The sequence below is a fragment of the Drosophila sulfurigaster genome, chromosome 2R, assembly GCF_023558435.1.
Source record: "Drosophila sulfurigaster albostrigata strain 15112-1811.04 chromosome 2R, ASM2355843v2, whole genome shotgun sequence".
Lineage (NCBI taxonomy): Eukaryota > Metazoa > Arthropoda > Insecta > Diptera > Drosophilidae > Drosophila > Drosophila sulfurigaster.
In genome coordinates, this window is record NC_084882.1 from 18199942 (window position 1) to 18217569 (window position 17628).

The 17628-nt window shown below is 41.3% G+C and overlaps 6 protein-coding genes across 7 annotated transcripts; 4 read left to right on the forward strand and 2 right to left on the reverse strand.

Moving 5' to 3' along the window:
• Window positions 1-192: 192 nt before the first annotated feature.
• LOC133839041 (farnesol dehydrogenase) lies at window positions 193-1219 on the forward strand. Its single transcript, XM_062270350.1, has 2 exons — window positions 193-844; window positions 904-1219. Exons 1-2 carry the CDS (start codon window positions 272-274, stop codon window positions 1081-1083), a joined length of 753 nt encoding a protein of 250 aa, XP_062126334.1. The 5' UTR covers window positions 193-271; the 3' UTR covers window positions 1084-1219.
• A 49-nt stretch (window positions 1220-1268) lies between these two features.
• Window positions 1269-4544, forward strand: LOC133839038 (3'-5' ssDNA/RNA exonuclease TatD). Its single transcript, XM_062270348.1, has 4 exons — window positions 1269-1747; window positions 2689-3037; window positions 3100-3381; window positions 3439-4544. The coding sequence occupies exons 1-4, from the start codon at window positions 1543-1545 to the stop codon at window positions 3575-3577; spliced, it is 975 nt and encodes a 324-aa protein (XP_062126332.1). The 5' UTR covers window positions 1269-1542; the 3' UTR covers window positions 3578-4544.
• LOC133839040 (isopentenyl-diphosphate Delta-isomerase 1) lies at window positions 4023-5571 on the reverse strand. The gene is made up of 2 exons (XM_062270349.1): window positions 5134-5571; window positions 4023-5068 (listed from the first exon to the last, which is right to left on the reverse strand). Exons 1-2 carry the CDS (start codon window positions 5446-5448, stop codon window positions 4613-4615), a joined length of 771 nt encoding a protein of 256 aa, XP_062126333.1. The 5' UTR covers window positions 5449-5571; the 3' UTR covers window positions 4023-4612.
• Window positions 5572-5601: 30 nt separating this feature from the next.
• LOC133839043 (AP-2 complex subunit sigma) lies at window positions 5602-7064 on the forward strand. The gene is made up of 3 exons (XM_062270353.1): window positions 5602-5750; window positions 5813-5962; window positions 6027-7064. Exons 1-3 carry the CDS (start codon window positions 5748-5750, stop codon window positions 6300-6302), a joined length of 429 nt encoding a protein of 142 aa, XP_062126337.1. The 5' UTR covers window positions 5602-5747; the 3' UTR covers window positions 6303-7064.
• Window positions 6922-9064, forward strand: LOC133839042 (ras-related protein Rab-1A). Its single transcript, XM_062270351.1, has 5 exons — window positions 6922-7064; window positions 8139-8259; window positions 8323-8370; window positions 8432-8659; window positions 8732-9064. Exons 1-5 carry the CDS (start codon window positions 7042-7044, stop codon window positions 8927-8929), a joined length of 618 nt encoding a protein of 205 aa, XP_062126335.1. The 5' UTR covers window positions 6922-7041; the 3' UTR covers window positions 8930-9064.
• An 800-nt stretch (window positions 9065-9864) lies between these two features.
• Window positions 9865-16748, reverse strand: LOC133839037 (growth hormone secretagogue receptor type 1). Of its 2 annotated transcripts, none has more exons than XM_062270346.1 (4): window positions 16232-16748; window positions 15259-15421; window positions 14976-15156; window positions 9865-11123 (listed from the first exon to the last, which is right to left on the reverse strand). In XM_062270346.1, exons 1-4 carry the CDS (start codon window positions 16319-16321, stop codon window positions 10139-10141), a joined length of 1419 nt encoding a protein of 472 aa, XP_062126330.1. In that variant the 5' UTR covers window positions 16322-16748; the 3' UTR covers window positions 9865-10138. The 2 variants fall into 2 exon arrangements, with proteins under 2 accessions (XP_062126330.1, XP_062126331.1); XM_062270347.1 differs by lacking the exon at window positions 9865-11123 and adding an exon at window positions 11591-13509.
• Between the last annotated feature and the right edge of the window lie 880 nt (window positions 16749-17628).

Genomic DNA, 17628 nt, shown 5'->3' on the forward strand with positions numbered 1-17628 from the left:
TTTAAATTTGCAATTGTTTATCTTTATTTTTCCATCAGCCCGCATTTCCATCGTGTAAACTCCGACTTACATATATAGTACATCGTGGGTGATATTTCATATATTTATATTTCAGGCTTGAACCTTTTCAAGTGCACGAACCGACTGAATTTCAATACCTTTATCGCTTGCCCAACTGAAGCAGATGATTTCATTCATTCAGTCAGTGTCGAGCAGTCGAGCACATAAAACCGACTTCATTTCTGATCCATAAATTCATTCTTTAATTATTATGGACCGCTGGCAAAATCGCGTTGCAGTTGTAACTGGTGCAAGTTCGGGAATTGGTGCCGAATGCTGCAAGGATCTGGTGGCCAAGGGCATGATTGTTGTGGGTCTGGCTCGCCGTGTTGATCGACTGGAGGAATTAAAGGCAGCACTGCCCGTTGATCAGTCGCCTCGTTTTTATGGACGCCAGTGTGATGTCAGCGTTGAGCAACAGGTCATTGACTCGTTTGCCTGGGTCAATGAGACTCTAGGTGGGGCAGATGTGCTGATTAATAATGCTGGAATTATTCGCCGCATTCATTTAATCGATGAAGGGAATAGTGTCGATATACTCAATATAATCAATACAAATCTGTTGGGCGTCACCTGGTGCACTCGCGAGGCTTTTCTCTCCATGAAGAAACGCCAGATAAATGATGGCCACGTTGTGATTATCAATAGCATAGCTGGTCATGGCGTTCCCATGGTTCCTGGCTATAGTTTAAATATGTATGCACCTTCGAAGCATGCCATCACTGCGCTGACTGAAGTGCTGCGCCAAGAGTTTTTGAACAAGGGCACCTTGACCAAGATTACAGTAAGTCATAAAACGACATGTCTATCAACCACATTTTATATATTTTATTTATTTAAAAGAGCATCAGCCCCGGTGTCGTTAACACCGAGATCTTTGACGAAACATCTCCAGAAATAATCGCCGGAATGCCAATGCTGCGTTCGGAAGATGTCGCCGATGCCGTCACCTATTGCATTCAGACACCGCCTCATGTGCAGATTCATGAACTGACCATTAAACCGATTGGGGAAAAGTTTTAAACACTTTAATTAATTGTTTCTAACCTGTAGGTTCACAATTGTGAATTTCCCAAATTGAATGTAGCGGCCATATTCAAAAATAAAATCGATTTACTAACTTTATTGATAAGCTATCGTAAAAAATCGATTAATAGTCTATGGTATATTTGGTATTTTACGACGTGAAGCATTTTTTGAAACGGGCACTTGCAGTCACACTGGCCAGCAGTCGTAGTTTTGTCGGGATTGTTTTTATTTTTGTTAATTTTCAACGTTTTTTCAATTGTTAATTGTTTAATTGGTCATTATTTTCAAAATTCCAATATAAAGAGCGAAAACTTCTCCGCGGTTCTCACAACCGAAGCGACTCCTTGCGCGTAACAAAAGCTAATTAAATTACACAAACAGACAAAGCATCTTCTCTTGTCTACGTCATTTGCTATTTTCGTACCACTCAACAACAAATTATTCTCCTCTATTATGGAACAACAAAAACAAAATGAGGTGGTAGTGGCCGCAACTCCCACCACAGCACTGGGAGCTCTCGGAGAGGAACAACTGGACATCGATGATAGCATGAAGCACTGTTTTGAGAACCTCATTGTTATTGACGTAGGCGCAAATTTGACCAACAAAAAGTATAGCCGTGATCTGGATTCCGTTGTTCAAAGAGCAAGAGACGCAGGTTCGTTCGAATATTTATCTGTGTGTCTGTCATTCTGTCTAGCATACACACACTAATTGAGTAAGAACAAGCACGATAAGACTAATAATAAGACATGACAATCTTCTTGGGCGCGGTGCGGCGACAAATGGTCAAGCAAAGAGAGACACGCACTAAGAAGGTCAAGCGACACGGGCGATAAGCGAGCAACATGTGTGCGCCTCTGTCTGTGTCGTGTGTTGGTATTTTGTTATTGACGCATCGCATAGAATCGCAGTGCAAGATGCATTCACATACATACATGAGAATATATGTATGTATATGTAAAATAGGCATCTGTATAAATACACAGACAGTGACGTACTTAATTATCGGCACAGTTAGCATGTTAACATGCTCAACATGTTCAATTCATTAGCGATTTTAATAATAAAGTTTTTAAAAACAATGCTGTCAGATAGTGTGATTAATTAACAACTTAATTCTTGTTGCTCCTCATTTTTACCTATTATAATATTATTTAAAATCGTAGCAACTATCAAGACGAACCTCAGTATTGACACAGCAAGCATGTTAATCTTTATAAAATTGCTAATATATTCTTATGCACTAAGAAATGTCAGATAATAATTAATTAGCAACCTAATTATCTTTAACCGAAATTGGTATATATTATAAAACTTCGTAACGAATCTTTTGCTATATCTAAGAAATAATTTAAATATTTCTAAAAGTTTTGAATAATATGAAAATTATCATATTCATATAATTTTAAATTCATCTTTAAAAATAAATTGCTTCTACTTCATTTTCGATTTTCTCCATGTAATAAAATTGCTTAATATTTTTAATTAGTTAATAATTTGATTCTGTTTGGTCGACATTGTTAATATTTATTGTAATTTTTACAATTTCTAAAACCACAAACCTTTTGTTAATTTTGGAATCTTCTCTTATTTCAGGTGTTCAGAAATTAATGGTGCACGGCACTTCGGTCAAATCGAGCAAGGAAGCGCTGCGCCTCTCGCGCATTTATCCCGACATAATCTACTCGACTGCTGGCATTCATCCGCACGACTCAAAGTCCATTGTGGAGGAGCCGTCCACATGGTTCGACTTTGAGCATATTGCACAGGCGCCGGAGTGCGTAGCCGTTGGTCCATGCGGCCTGGACTATCAGCGCGATTTCTCCGAACCTGATGTGCAAAAACAGATATTTGCCAAGCAATTGCAGCTGGCAATTCGTCTGAATAAACCTCTGTTAATCCACGAGCGAGCGGCTCAACATGATGTACTCGAAATACTCGACAAGTATTGTGAAAACAACTTCTTTATTTATTTCTCTCTAATAACATATGTTATTGCACTTGCAGATTCGAGAATCTACCGCCTGTGATTATTAGAGGTTTTATGGGCACAGCCGAGGAGGCACTTAAGTATTTGGATCGACGATTCTACATCAGTTTAACTGGCTACTTGTGCAAGGACAAATCAGACACCGGCGTTCGCAGGCTGCTCGACAATGGCACGCTTCCACTGGACAGACTGCTGGTTGAGACAGATGCACCATTTATGTATCCTAATACGAGAGCTTCCAAGTTACCGCAGCATGTCAAGAGTGGCATTACGGAACGTTCCTTACTTTACTTGCACAGGTAAGTAAAAACCAATATATCTATTTTGATATCATTATAATGATTAATATTTTGCAGATATTGCACCTTTCAACGTAATGAGCCTTGCAGCCTGCCTGCAATTGTGGAAATGATCGCGGCTTTCATGAAGAAAACGCCGGATGAAGTCGCCTTGGCTACGGCCTTCAATGCCCTTAAGCTTTTTGGTTTGTCCTAAAAATGATGGTGCCGTATTAGAAATGAATTGAGCCTGAGACTCACACCATGTGCCTTAACTACTAATCGAATTCAGGATGTGCTTGTCCTGACACCTTAACACATAAACACACACAGCGAACTATAAACACACACATACACAACTACGACGCATTCGCATGCATGATACGTATACATGTATACAAACTATCACATACTCCTAATCCCTTCCCCTATCATTAGTAGTTCGAATTTTGGATGAGAGATCGCAGAGAAGTAGCTTTTAAGTTGTTGGTATACCATAAACAAAAGTGTTGTTTATTTGAATACTCCCCAAGAAGGAAATGAAATAGGTGCCGAGGTGATGTAAAGTGATCTGAACAATTTGCACTCGTTCACTATTTTCACACATCGTGACGCGTCTTCATTAGGCGTCTCTAAATGTTAAATGCTGCAGTTTACATGTATGTATTTGTTTTTTTCTTTGTGGTCGTATATTCTTTTTAATTTAGTAGTGCTTAAGGTTTATTTTAGCTTCAGTTTTTTGTCTGTATTTACAGACCTGCCTATTAAGTCTTTTTGTTAAGTTAAATAGCATCTACACATAGGATAATTTTTTGTAAATATTTATTTTTGTTATTCGTTGCAAATGACTGCGATTCGAAGAGATTTCTGATTGTGAGATGAAGATGATTTTGGTAAACGTGATGTGATCATTTTATGAGCTATATACTATATATATATTTATATAATATTCAACAAAACCACATTTGAGTTAGTGCTATGAAACTACACACACCGCATACCTTACACTACATGCTACACATACATATTATATTATATTTTGTTATATTTACATTATACAATGATGTTGTACTGAACTGATCAACTAACGGAGGTGCATGAAAAACAGCTTTGTGCTCTTTGTTCGCACACACTCACACCCTATTTTCCATTTGAATAAAGATAAAAACGAATTTAAAAAACAATATGAGGTTGCATAAATATTTTTGGTTTGTCGTTACGCCCATATTCCCATGTAATACAAATAATTGCCTTAAAACCGTTCAATCTTTTGCAAATCTTCAAACTTATGCAGCTTATGCAAATTGTCCCACCATTGTTTGAGACGATGACGCAAGATTAATTCAAACCATGGGGTCATTGGTGCATTAAATTTGGATACCACATCGTCAATTTCCTCACGTTTTAAGTAACGCACCTCGCTGACCTCATTATCATTTGGCTTTAAGGTGACATCTTTCTTGAGAAACAGAATATAGTCGATTTCATGCTCGCCCCAGATGCCATCGCCAGGGTGAGCATAATGAATGCGTGTCAGATAGTGAAAGTCCTCTGGTTGAATTTCCTCAGTGGGTATCCCTAATTCGTAATTTAAGCGACGCTGAGCCGCTAAACGAACTCCCTGGGCATTTGATTCGAGACGTTCCTGCTCGATGTCATGCAACGGATGACTGCAACAGGCATTCGTGTATGTATCTGGGAACGTGATCTGAAAGAGATGAAGTGAAATTTCTAATTAAAAATGCTAAACAAAATGCATTATTCAACTGCCACCTTTTGTAGCGAGCGACGTTGTATCAGCATTTCCCCCTTTGTGTTAAATAGGAAGACACTAAAGGCACGATGCAGCTTTAAGCTATTTGTCTCGGGATCCACGCGATGACAGTCAGCCTTCGATGCGGCTCCAATGGCCTTGTCGTGCTCATCTACCAAAATGCATTGCTCTTTCATTGCATGCGCCTGCAACGGATCATGGCTTTTTAGGGCAGCAGCAGCAGCTGCTGTTTCTTTTTGTTTGCCCAGTATTGTCGTGGAGTAGCTGCGCAGTAACTGAAGGCGAGCAGCGATATTGAAACGCGTTGTCAGCATTTTTTATTTTGGTAATTGTGAGTGAGGTGTTAATGACTAGCTTCAGGTAATGTCTAAACAAATATGAAAAGTGAAAACTTCGTAATGTGCAATGCAATAGTGTTGATGGCGGAGTTGCCAACTGACGTGGGCATTGCACAACGCGTTGTTTAACACTGCAAACAACAGAAACAGCTGTTCGCAATGTGATGCTGCAGCCCTGGCAAAAGTGATACACAATTTGTCCATAATCAGTTTTTCGCTGCAAGCAACTATCTGAAAATTTGTAAATAGTCTAGTAATTACATATATATTGTAAAATGGTAAATATGCATTAAAACGGGAACAGGACTGGTATTCCGTTGCTAACGCAGTTTATTCATAGATTCGATTCATACTCATACAAAATCGTGCAGGCAAAACTCGCCTAGCCAAGTGGTATATGAACTTTGATGACGACGAGAAACAAAAATTGATTGAGGAAGTGCACGCAGTGGTCACTGTGCGAGATGCGAAGCACACTAACTTTGTAGAGGTAATAATGATGCGTGTCTTTATTGTAAAAGTACTATTATTAACTCCCTCTCCATCTATTTTAGTTTCGTAACTTTAAAATTGTATATCGACGATATGCGGGTCTCTACTTCTGCATCTGTGTGGACGTGAATGACAATAATTTGTGCTACCTGGAGGCCATTCATAACTTTGTCGAGGTGCTCAATGAATATTTCCATAACGTGTGTGAGCTGGATCTCGTCTTCAACTTCTACAAAGTGTACAGTGTTGTGGATGAGATGTTTTTGGCTGGCGAGATCAGGGAAACCTCACAGACGAAAGTGCTCAAACAATTGCTAACATTGAACTCGTTGGAATAGATTGGAGAGCGAATCTAATGATGAATACTCCCACTAAAAAAAAACGATGCATTCCCATTGCCCGCTTATCGAATCTTTCATATAATTATTATGTACTATTTATCTACATATGTGTTCTATATGCAAGCAAAACCCTCAAATGTTAAATAACGTGTTTAGAATCAAATAATTTATAATAATAAGAGATTATATGCAGATACGCAAGTATTAAACAAAAAGGAAAATAATCCAAAAGCTGTTTCCTGTAAGCTCCCCCAACTCCAGCACTATCGCACAAACATACGTATATGTATGTATAGTATACGTATGTATGTAGGTGGTTACCGCCCACGAAACAGCGGATGCAGATATCAGTCGTTTATGCAGCCCTGCCTTTTATTGCGCTTTCCAACACTGCTCGAAAAACAACTGACGGCATTCTCCCACACTATTGCCACTTCGTCATTTTTTCAGTCGCCATTGTTCTCGTTCTCGGCTGTCGAATTTGTGGAAATTATCGAATTTCCCTGAAATTCGTCGCAATAAACACAATAGAAGTTATAAAAACAAACAATTTTGGATTACACAGTGCACAGTGCGCGTTATTTGTGCGATTAAAGTGAAGTAATAAGAAGCCAGCTAACGAAATTGAAAGAGACTCCGTCAGAGTTTGACGAGCGAGCAGCCAAGCGATATCGAATATTTGTTCGTGGCAAAAAAAATACAACACAAAAAAACTTGAACAAAAGCCAAAAGAAAAATGTCATCTATGAATCCAGAATAGTAAGTCGTCATATCCACATTAATTGCGCGTAATTGATTTATGCAAAAAATGAATAGAAATACTTTGCACTCTCGCGTTCCATAACCAATCATCACTGGTTTTTTTTTTCTTTTCTGCGACGTCATTTTTGCGACGTCCACGACGACTAAAGTCGCAGTCACCTCCCCTTCCCTTCATTCCCTTGAAACGAGTATTTTACACAGTGACTAAAATGTGGCATTGACAAAAAAAAAAAAAAAAAAAAAACATACGATTTCCAAGTGGGAAATCGAAATTGAAATAGAAAAAATATATATGCACACACGTATAATATGTATGCACTTGTATTAGACATTTTGATAATTGCCTGGTTTTAATAGAGAATTTGAGAGCGAGAGACGAAGAGAGAGACTTTGGAACATGATGAGAACTGGAGAAATCCGTCTTGATTGTTTAGTTGCTTCTCGGGTTTGAGTGGCTGTGTGTGTGCGAGTGTATGTGAGTGTTGCTGTTGCTGACAGCCCTTGCATATGTACATAGCTTGCTGCTGTTTCGTGGGGCGGATGAGTCACCTGCCCACTGCGTCTCCTACCCCTCTAATGCGTAGACTTTGTTGTTGTTTGACTACTTTACGCTGCCGCAGTCGCAGCTGACGTCTCCGTCAATGTATGCGTTACTGTTGTTGTGTTGTTCTCTGCTCTTTTTCTCTCTCTCTGCTGCTACGTAATCAAAATCCCATCTATGCTCAATATTGTGTTTTTCATTTCATTTTGGTCGTGGAGAAGGGCTGCAATTGAACTTGAAGAGTGACGTCTCCCTTTTAACCTAATTAATATTCCGAAATATGCGTGTGTGTGTGTGTGCTTGCGTGATCCTTTCAATCATCGTGAAACTCAAGCTGCCTTTTTGTATATCACATTTCAAAAAGCGGGTGGATAGACGATGACTGGAGTTGGGCCAACTGTTCTTTGTGATAAGATAAACACAACACATTCATGACGAGTATTTGGACAGCTCTTTTGATATCTTCATGTTTTCATTTTATTGTATGTCTATGATAAACTCATTTTGCATTTGCTTTTGCTTTTTTACAGCGATTATCTTTTCAAACTGCTGTTGATCGGCGACTCTGGCGTTGGAAAGTCCTGTCTGCTGCTCCGATTTGCCGATGACACATATACAGAGAGCTATATCAGCACAATTGGCGTTGACTTTGTAAGTCTTTTAACTCGCCATTAAACTTACAGTTCAACATAATAACGGTTTTTTATCTTGCAGAAAATTAGAACCATAGAACTGGATGGCAAAACGATTAAATTGCAGATTGTAAGAATGCGATTGTTTTATCTTTCTGTTGAAATTCGCTTACTATATTTTGTTGTTGTAGTGGGATACTGCTGGACAGGAGCGCTTCCGTACCATCACCTCATCATACTATCGTGGCGCGCATGGCATTATTGTCGTTTACGATTGCACGGACCAGGAGTCCTTCAACAATGTGAAGCAGTGGCTTGAGGAAATTGAGCGATATGCATGCGAAAATGTCAATAAATTGTTAGTCGGCAACAAGAGCGATTTGACCACCAAGAAAGTTGTCGATCATACCACAGCTGCTGTGCGTAGAAAGATAATAACAAGATAGTTTGTCATAGGTTTATTTTAAACTTCCGTATTCTTTTTATTGCAGGAGTACGCAAATCAATTAGGCATTCCATTCCTTGAAACTTCGGCTAAGAGTGCCACCAACGTGGAGCAGGCATTCATGACGATGGCGGCAGAGATCAAGAATCGCGTTGGGCCGCCGTCTAGCGCTACTGATAATGCTAGCAAAGTAAAGATCGATCAGGGACGTCCAGTGGAAAACAACAGATCTGGTTGCTGCTGAATAACTCTGATTGTGAATCATTATTTTATTATACAATTAAACAAAATTTAAATATAATAAATTAAAACGATAAAAAAAGGAAAGAAACACACACAACAACAATAAAACAAGCAAAACCATAATTAAACAAACAAATTTGAATTATGTAATAACAATAATGATGATATAATATCGAAGAGTATGATGAGACGATGTCAATGATGATAAAGATGACCTTTGTATGAGATGCGCGAGATCGCAGTCCACAGTTCAAGTTGGATGATGAACAACACGTATACAATTTAAGCATACATAACATTAACATGTAATAGGCAACCAGCAAAAAACACACAGGAAACTGATATGTAACTATCTATCCTTCTGTCTTTATGTTTTTCAAAATAGTTCTGTTCATACTTAAGTAGTGCAAAGCAAAGCAAAAGCAAAAAACAATGGTGTAGTAATTAACTTAATCTAAATCTAACCTAACATAAGAGTTACTTACCACAAGCAGCGCGAAAACGATACCGATAATACCGTTTACTATTAAACTTACATACAATATGCATAAAAGAAAAATAAAATAAAACTGCGTTTATAATATAGAGACATCTTGCTCCTGGGCGAATGCGCGCACACAAAAGTGAAGAACAACCGAATTGTATAACTTGCTGCTATTTATACACGATACAACATACTACATACATACTACTAACTAACTGTACTACTATATAAGTACAAGCATAACATATATTAATTTCTATTATCAATCAATTCATTCACCAAAATCATATTATTATCTCCCCAAGAAAGAAAAAATGCTCGCCACTTGTCTGACATATTGTAATTATTATGTAAATCAAACAAACAACAAAACAAAACAAAAGCATGAACATTTTTTTAGAAGTAACGACTAACGGCAACAACAACAAGTTTGTGTGTTTTTGCATTCAGAGTGATTGGAGAGAGAGAAGCGTAGAATTCGATTAGGCACATAATTAGTGTAATTTTGATGGTAATGATGAGAGACGTTTAATAAAAATTTCATGAACATAAAGCAAGATATCTAAATCACATTCTTCAAAAACGAAGACATCAACGACGGTTTGGTTTCAAAAACGGATTTTACTAGCGTTTATTGACTTCTTCTGAGGTACTTCAGTCTTGACAACAAAATGTTCCACTATAAACTATGACTATGGACTAATATGCTTGAATTCAACTAAATGCTTAGATCTTGCTGGCTCGACGCTCCTGCAAACAGGCAGTGGTAACTGTGGCCGCTGTTGTGCCAATTATAGCTGCACCAAGTCCGCCACGATCACGCTCCCGTTCACGTTCCCGCTCTCTATCCGATAATCCCACCGAGGTAGAGAGACTGTTGCTGCGCCACGTGGAGGAAGTGTTGCGCTCGGTGCCCGATGACGTTGAGATGGAGTTGATTAGAAACGTTGCTTCGCGACGCAGCGTGCGACGAGCTCGCTGGGTATTGTTCGAGCCTGCCACCGCTGCTCCTGTCTCGCCTTCAAAGTCCTGGCGGCGTGTCGTCTGCCGCAGACTGCGTCCAATAGCCTGGGCATGATGGTGATGATGACGATGATGATGATGCGTATGCTGGCCCAGGCAACTCAATAGCAAACGCCAGAAACCACTGCGAAACTTCGACGACATCAAATTGTACAGAATGGGATTCATCGCAGAGTTGAGGTACAACATGAAGCGGGAGAAGTAGAGCAGATTATAGTAGCCGGCAATGCCCAGCCGTTCCACATCCTCGGCGCTGGCCGTGATCACCCAGAGTGTGAAGGCTCGAAAGGGTAGCAGGCAGACAAAGAAACTGGAGACGACAGCGACGAGCATGAAGATGACCTGCTTGCGATGCTTTCGCATGCCATTGCTCTGCTGATGGCTGTTGCCCTTGGTGCTGACCGTTGATGCTGCCACCGCGGCTGCTGTGGCCGTTGCTGCTGTGATGGCGGATTGCTGTGGCTGCGGCGATGTTGGCCTGTGGAATGCACTGTTGGGACGCAAGAGTTTGTAGGCAATGGCCGCATACAGCAGCACCAAGATGCCAAAGGGCACAATAAAGAAGAGTGTGATGCTGCCCACAAAGTAGCAGATGGGCCAGAAGCCATCGGCAGCTGTGGCGCAGACCGGGGCATCGGTGCCGTCGCCATAGGGCTCCACGCTGTAGCTGGATATGGCAATGATGGGACTGCAAAAGTTATGCATAGAGTTGGATGAGTAAGTACACAATAATCATAATAATAATAACGTTAACATAGTTTGCTATTGTTTTCAATTGTCTGCAAACTTTAAAACTCGTTGGGAACAACAAACCGTAATAAAAAGCAAAAAAATGGATCTACAGCAAATTCCGATTGAATACCACTCAACTTAATCAAAGAGCTGGAACGGAAACGGAAATGTCTGTTCTACTTTTCATACACAAAATGGCCAACTATTGTAGACGAAACTTAAGTATGTACACGATTTGATGATTAAGCTACGTCACTAAACTTTGTACACAAAGTAGCTAAAAAAAAGAAATGCTGATGGGAAAACAATTGAATTAAACGATAAAGCTATCAATACATATTTACAATTGCTTACCAGCTATATATTCGAATGATAAATACCAAATCACCAAGCACATCTCGTTTGCTTAGGCTTCGACACGAGTTGCAATACAAAACTTTATTAACTTATAAAGATTATGGCGCCCTTATGGGCGTAAGTACATATTTATTTGTTGTGTATGTGTGTGTGTGTGGCGGTATAATACATATTTTTGCATTGGCATGTGTGTGTAAGTGCGTATAATTGTGCATTGTTTACTTTGTTTGTGCCGCCGCAAAGTAGGCAACACTTTTTATATGGCATCTCAACTAATGCATGTGAATGTATGTGTGTGAATGTATGTACATGCGGCTTGTGCATTGTTCGTTTTATTGGCGCCGCCGCAAAGTAGGCAACAGTTTTGTTATAGCGCCTCATCTAATAGCTGGCATCTTGGAATGGAGCTGAAATGGCCGACAAACTCGACTCGAAAAGAGTAAAAGTAAAAGCATGGGTGGGCAGCGGCCCCAAATGAACTGAAACTATGTATTTCAATACACCTAAATCATGTTTATCCGCCGTCTTGATGGGCTCCCAAGTCGTTGCCTAAACGCATATTAAGCCATTTCCATTTGCCATGCTTTACATGCGCCCGCCGCTTAATGGCGTTCGTGGCCCATCGTCCCGTCTCCCCGCCCCCGAACACGTTTCCAATAGTTCTGTACGGCTGTTTCCAGTTGTAGTTGTTGTAGTGCTTTGGCTGTCGTTGCTGTTATTTATCTTTGGCACTTTCATTCGAGTTTAATAGCCCGAAAAATTGATTGTTTTTTGTGCGGAAATGTCCAAGACGCAAGCAACAGCAGCAGCAGCAACCGATGGACCAGGATCATGAAAACGGCAAAGCTCGAGCTGTCAACGGCCGTAAGGGAATCGATTATGCTTGCCAAAAACTCGCTCAAAACGCAATTTGTATAGGCGTTGCCAGGATCAGACGACTGTCAACTCCTACTCTTGCTGCTTCTGCTGCTGCTGCTTGCGTCAAATTCCTTGCGAATTGAAGCGTAAGTGTAAACGGGTTATGGTCCATTTTTCTTTTGCGCCGATGCTTCATTTGGTTGCGCCTTCGCCACCTCTTTTCTTAGGCCAGATTTACAGCTTCCTTGGCAGTTCCGCCCACAGCGGCGTCGTCGAAGCTGATTTGTTGCTTGTGGCGCCGCGGATGCGGATTCTTGTTGGTCAGCAATCTGCTGTCGCTCTCCCGCCGCTTGCTACGCATCGTCGAGTTCTGCAGCATGGCCATGGCCTCCTGATCACTGCCACATGGAATATGCAGCTCAATCTTCAGGCGTGTGCGACTGATATCTTCGCTGGTCCTTCGATTCGAGCTGCGGGACAAAATGCTCGAGTTGGTTGCAGCCGTAGTATTCGATGAGTTCGTATTCGTTCCCGTGCCCGTCGACATGGTGCCACTGCGTCCGTGCAGCTCATGCGGACTGCGGGCACTCCGACCCAGCGTCAACAGCTTGAGCAGTAAGCGACCAGCATCGTGACAGAGGCGAGCAAAACCCTTGCGAAACTTGGTCGACATCAGGTTGTAGAGTATGGGATTCATGGCCGAGTTGAGGTACAGCATGATGCGGCAAAAGTAGAGCAGACTGTAATAGCGGGCGAGGCCAATGTCGTGCAGCGTCTGATCCGTGCTCAATATGATCCAGAGTGTGAGCACACGAAATGGCAGCAGGCAGACGAAAAATGAGAGCACAACGGCGCCCAGCATGAGGACCACCTGCTTGCGGGCCTTCAGACTGAGCTCCGGCTTGGTGGGACGGGCGCGCAGCATGGGACCCTGATTGGAGATGAGGTTGCGCGCAATGATGCCATAGAGGACAACCAGTATTAGAAATGGCAGCACGAAGAACACGGATATGGTCATCAGAAAGAAACCAACGGTGGATACACCAATTGCCTGGGTGAGGCAAACTGGCACCGATGATCCATCGATATACTCGACCAGTTTGTACTCAGCCACCCACAGTATGGGGCTAAAGATGGGGAGAAAGAGGGAGAGAGAGAGAGAAGCGAGAAGCATTGTAACGTTGATGGCGAGTCGGGAATTTATACACTATGGATGAAGCGAGAAAGAGTAGATGGTGCGATAGCCAGAACACTGAGAGAGATACGAGATGCGTAGAAGTAGGAATAGCAGATGAGCTCGCAGATCAAACTTGGAAGCTGCTGGGCAACAGGCTGTCGCTAGCCGTGTGCCTGTGTGTGTGTGTGTGTGTGTGTGTGTGTGTGTGTGTGTATGTGGCTGCCACTTGGATGACTCTGAATTATGTATGTGCCTTGAGAGAGCAGCAAAGATAAAGTGGGCGGTGCGCTTAGCTGCTCTATGTTAGCCGTAGGCGTGCTTTTAAATGCTTACGCGCAACTTGTGCGGCCTTGTGGCAGCTTCTTTGGTAGCATAATTAATAGGCAACAGCCGCAGCCAGGAGAGCGTTCTGCCCTGCCCCAAAAAACCAAATGGCAAAATGTGCCACTCTCCCACTGTGCGCACTTTTTTGGAGAGAGAAATGTTGTGTTTATTTCATTGTTATGAGCGCAGCAAGATTTGCAAAATTAAAAAAGGGTCGCTGACCGTCCTTAGACATACATATATATATACGATATATACATATACATATATATACAATAAGAAAGTGTCAATGAAATGAAATTCCATGATAGCGGACATTGCTGCTTATTAAAGATGACAGGGCGCTGATAACGACAGCTAGGACATGGACATGAACATGGAAATGGACAATGGACAGTGGGTCGTTGAGCCGGAAGTTGAGGCAGCGAGGCTGAGCCGAAAGACAACGTGAAGAAACCAAAACCAGTAAACAGTAAACAGTAGAAACAGAGCGTGGAAGAGAGAGATGTAGAGTGCAGGATAGACAGAGAGTGTGTTCGATGTCTGTTTGAATGTGTGGGTGTGTTTGCTTGTAACACTAACTGCCAATGTTTAGCATGTAAATGGAGAAGTCGATGCCAAACAAAGGCCAAAAACAAAACAAAAACAATGACAAAAATAGGCAGCTACAAAGATATTTGGTGGAAGAAATGGAAAACAAAATACAAATCATTAAAAACGACGACGATTGACATTTATAATTAATGAGCAGGCAACTTAATGCTTTGCTGCATAAATACAGGCTAAAAACGAGAATGAAAGTGAGAATGGGCAAATGGAATCAACCATTAAATCAATGTTCTAATAGAATACATAACTAACTAATTAAAAGACAGAGAGAGAGAGACAGTAGAAATATGTGTATAAGAGATAGAGATAGTGTGTGTGTGTGTGAACCACAACCAAGAGCATGCAAAGGATATCGACTACGTGTAATACGAATATTATAATTTAATTCAAGTCTACTTTAAGCACAGATAGAGAGAGAGAGAGAGAGTGCAGACAGAGAAGACAAGTTCATTGCACTGTCCAGACAAATGTGTTGGAGCTTACCTCGTAAAGAGCGCAGCGATGCCCCAGGCCAGCACACAGATGAGAATCGCACGCGCCTTGGTGCAGACATAGCCGGCCTTCAGTGGCTCACAGATGGCATAGTAGCGCTCGAATGAGATGGCCAATATGGTTAAGACGCTGGCGTGAGCCACCGTCAGCTCCACAAATGGCACAGCTTTGCCTGTGGGACAGAGAGGAGGAAGGTGAAGCAGGAGTATACATAAATATAATTGTAATTGTAGGCACACAAAATGTTAATTAACTTCACTCGGCAGCCACTTACACATCTCGTGGCCAAGCACCCAGGTCTCGGGACGTGTGTTGACCTCGACAAGCACGGTTGGTGTGCAGACGAGCAGAACCAGCAGATCGGCAATACTGAGATTGGTAAGAAAGATGTTGGTCGAGTTGCGCATATCCTTTGTCTTCACTATGACGATGGGCACCTGTCGAAATTAACATAATTGCAATTATGAAATTACCGTTACAAAATGTTTCAACTACAGTTGAGTACTCTACTCTGAGGTACTCTTAAACAATTTTTTCAGGAAATATGAAGCAAAAAAGTTGCACTTTTTGTTCTCCTTATTATATTTTATTTGTGAAAAAACTTAAAATTTTGCAAATGTTAACCAACAAATTTTGGAACATTTTTTATTATTATTGTTGCCTATTTTTATAGATCCTAACTTCGAAATGATATTTGTAATTTCTTTTAAGAAATTATCAGTTGTACATAATTGCAATTTTAATAAAGATTTCAGAATTCTTTAATCATTTTGAGGTGGTCTAAAATCTAAATTGGAATTATGTGAATTATGATCCTAACTTAAAATAACGCTTATTGTTTTATGAGTAGGTATTTAGATAAATTAGAAATCTTTAATGCAATGTTTCCGACTTTGAGATAAATACACCACATATGTTATTTAGAGAAGCTATTATTGAATTAAACATTTTTAATAAATTTGTCAATACAGAATCGTATTTCAAAATTCTAATTTACTTTAAGAAAACAAGAGACAGTTTTAGGTACTTTAAAGTCTAGTTCACATAGAAGAACAGATAGATTAGGGTAGCTAATGCAGATTAAGAATATACTCTTATAAATTCACGGATCAGGTTTCTTTATAAATTTTCGCAAATTTTTGCTGAGCAGTTTAAAGAAAAATTACCGTGGCTTTCTAATCTGTTTATCTCGACAAATTGACACTAATTTGTAATGGCTTTCTATGCTATTTATAATTAGGACTTACCATCACGTTGCCGATGACGCCCAGCAGCATGATGATTATGCAGAAGAACATGGCGGTTGTGCGTATATACGACGGAATCTGTGGCAGCATCTGCTCAGCGTCCTCGTCGCTGTAAGTTGCATTCGACTGGATGATGGTGTTGTTATTGTTGTCGTTGTTGTTGTTACTGGCTGGATCGGAGCTGGAGCTATCATTACCGTTCGACTGCTCGATGTTGTCGATGTCGGCTGGAATACTATTAGTTGGGTTGTACGCGCCATGGCCGCCACGAGCAGCGCCACGGGATAGCTCAGCGTGCTGCGTCGTCGCCCCTGTTGCTGTTGCATCCTGGCTTGTAGGCTGAGTAGTTATTGTAGTAGTTGTCGGTTCTGTAGTTGTTGTTGTTGTTGTGGCAGCAGCAGAGATCAATAGCAGCAGCAACGGCGGCAGCAGTTTGCCTGAGCCAATCCTGGTCCTGCGTCTGGCCACAGCTTGTGACGGACCAGCGACGCCGAGGCTGCCGCTCAACAATGTCGTCGTCCTGTGTCAAGGGCGCCAAGGAGGGAATCAAATACGCAACATTTGGCACATTATCGCATCAACGCAACGGAAAAACTAACTCGCTAAGTGCGAGCGCAAAACGATTTTCCGATTTTCCGATTTTCGGGGCAATCGTCGCCTGCTGTTTAATTGGCCAAACTCGTGCCAAGCCTTGAGGCCTTCAGTCAGCCTCAGCGTCAGCGTCAGCGAGGCAGTCACGTCGTAATTGCCCGGTTCTTAAATATGCGCTAATGAAATTAAGTTGCCCAACGGCTTCTCAAATTTACGGTGTCGCTAACAGCTAACAGCTAACAACTCCCAGTTTCCGCTCCAAATCCTGTTGCCCGCAGCGACATTAAACAAATCAATCAGTAGAGCTTTGCGGTGGTCCTGCTTTCGGGTTCGGGTGGCTGCCGTCCAATTGGATTACGTTGTGTCTGAAGTAGCAAAAGTGTCTGGGATTAGCATTTAAGTAGCAATAGCCCTTGACAGTGCTTTGTGGTGTGGTGTATGAAGTGCTGTGATGTGATGTGAGGGTTGTGAGGGGATGTGCGGGGATGTCGCTTGCGACAGGAACTAACTGGCCATTGACCAGGGCAGCCAACTGGCTAACTAACGATAATGAATGGAAAGTTCATTAGGCGCTGTCATTTACATAACATTAAAACATCCGACCAATGCGATTAACACTCTTCTTCAACTCTCTTTCCCCTTGGTAAGTGGTAAACATACTTCCACCACCCAAGCAATAACTACTGTGCCAGAGTTGTCAAGTCACTTGTAAAAGTCGATGATAATTGAAGTGCTTTAAGCTGTTTCCTTATTAAACAAATTTGTAAGAACTTGCGATTGAAAACTTTAAGTGAACTAAAAATTCT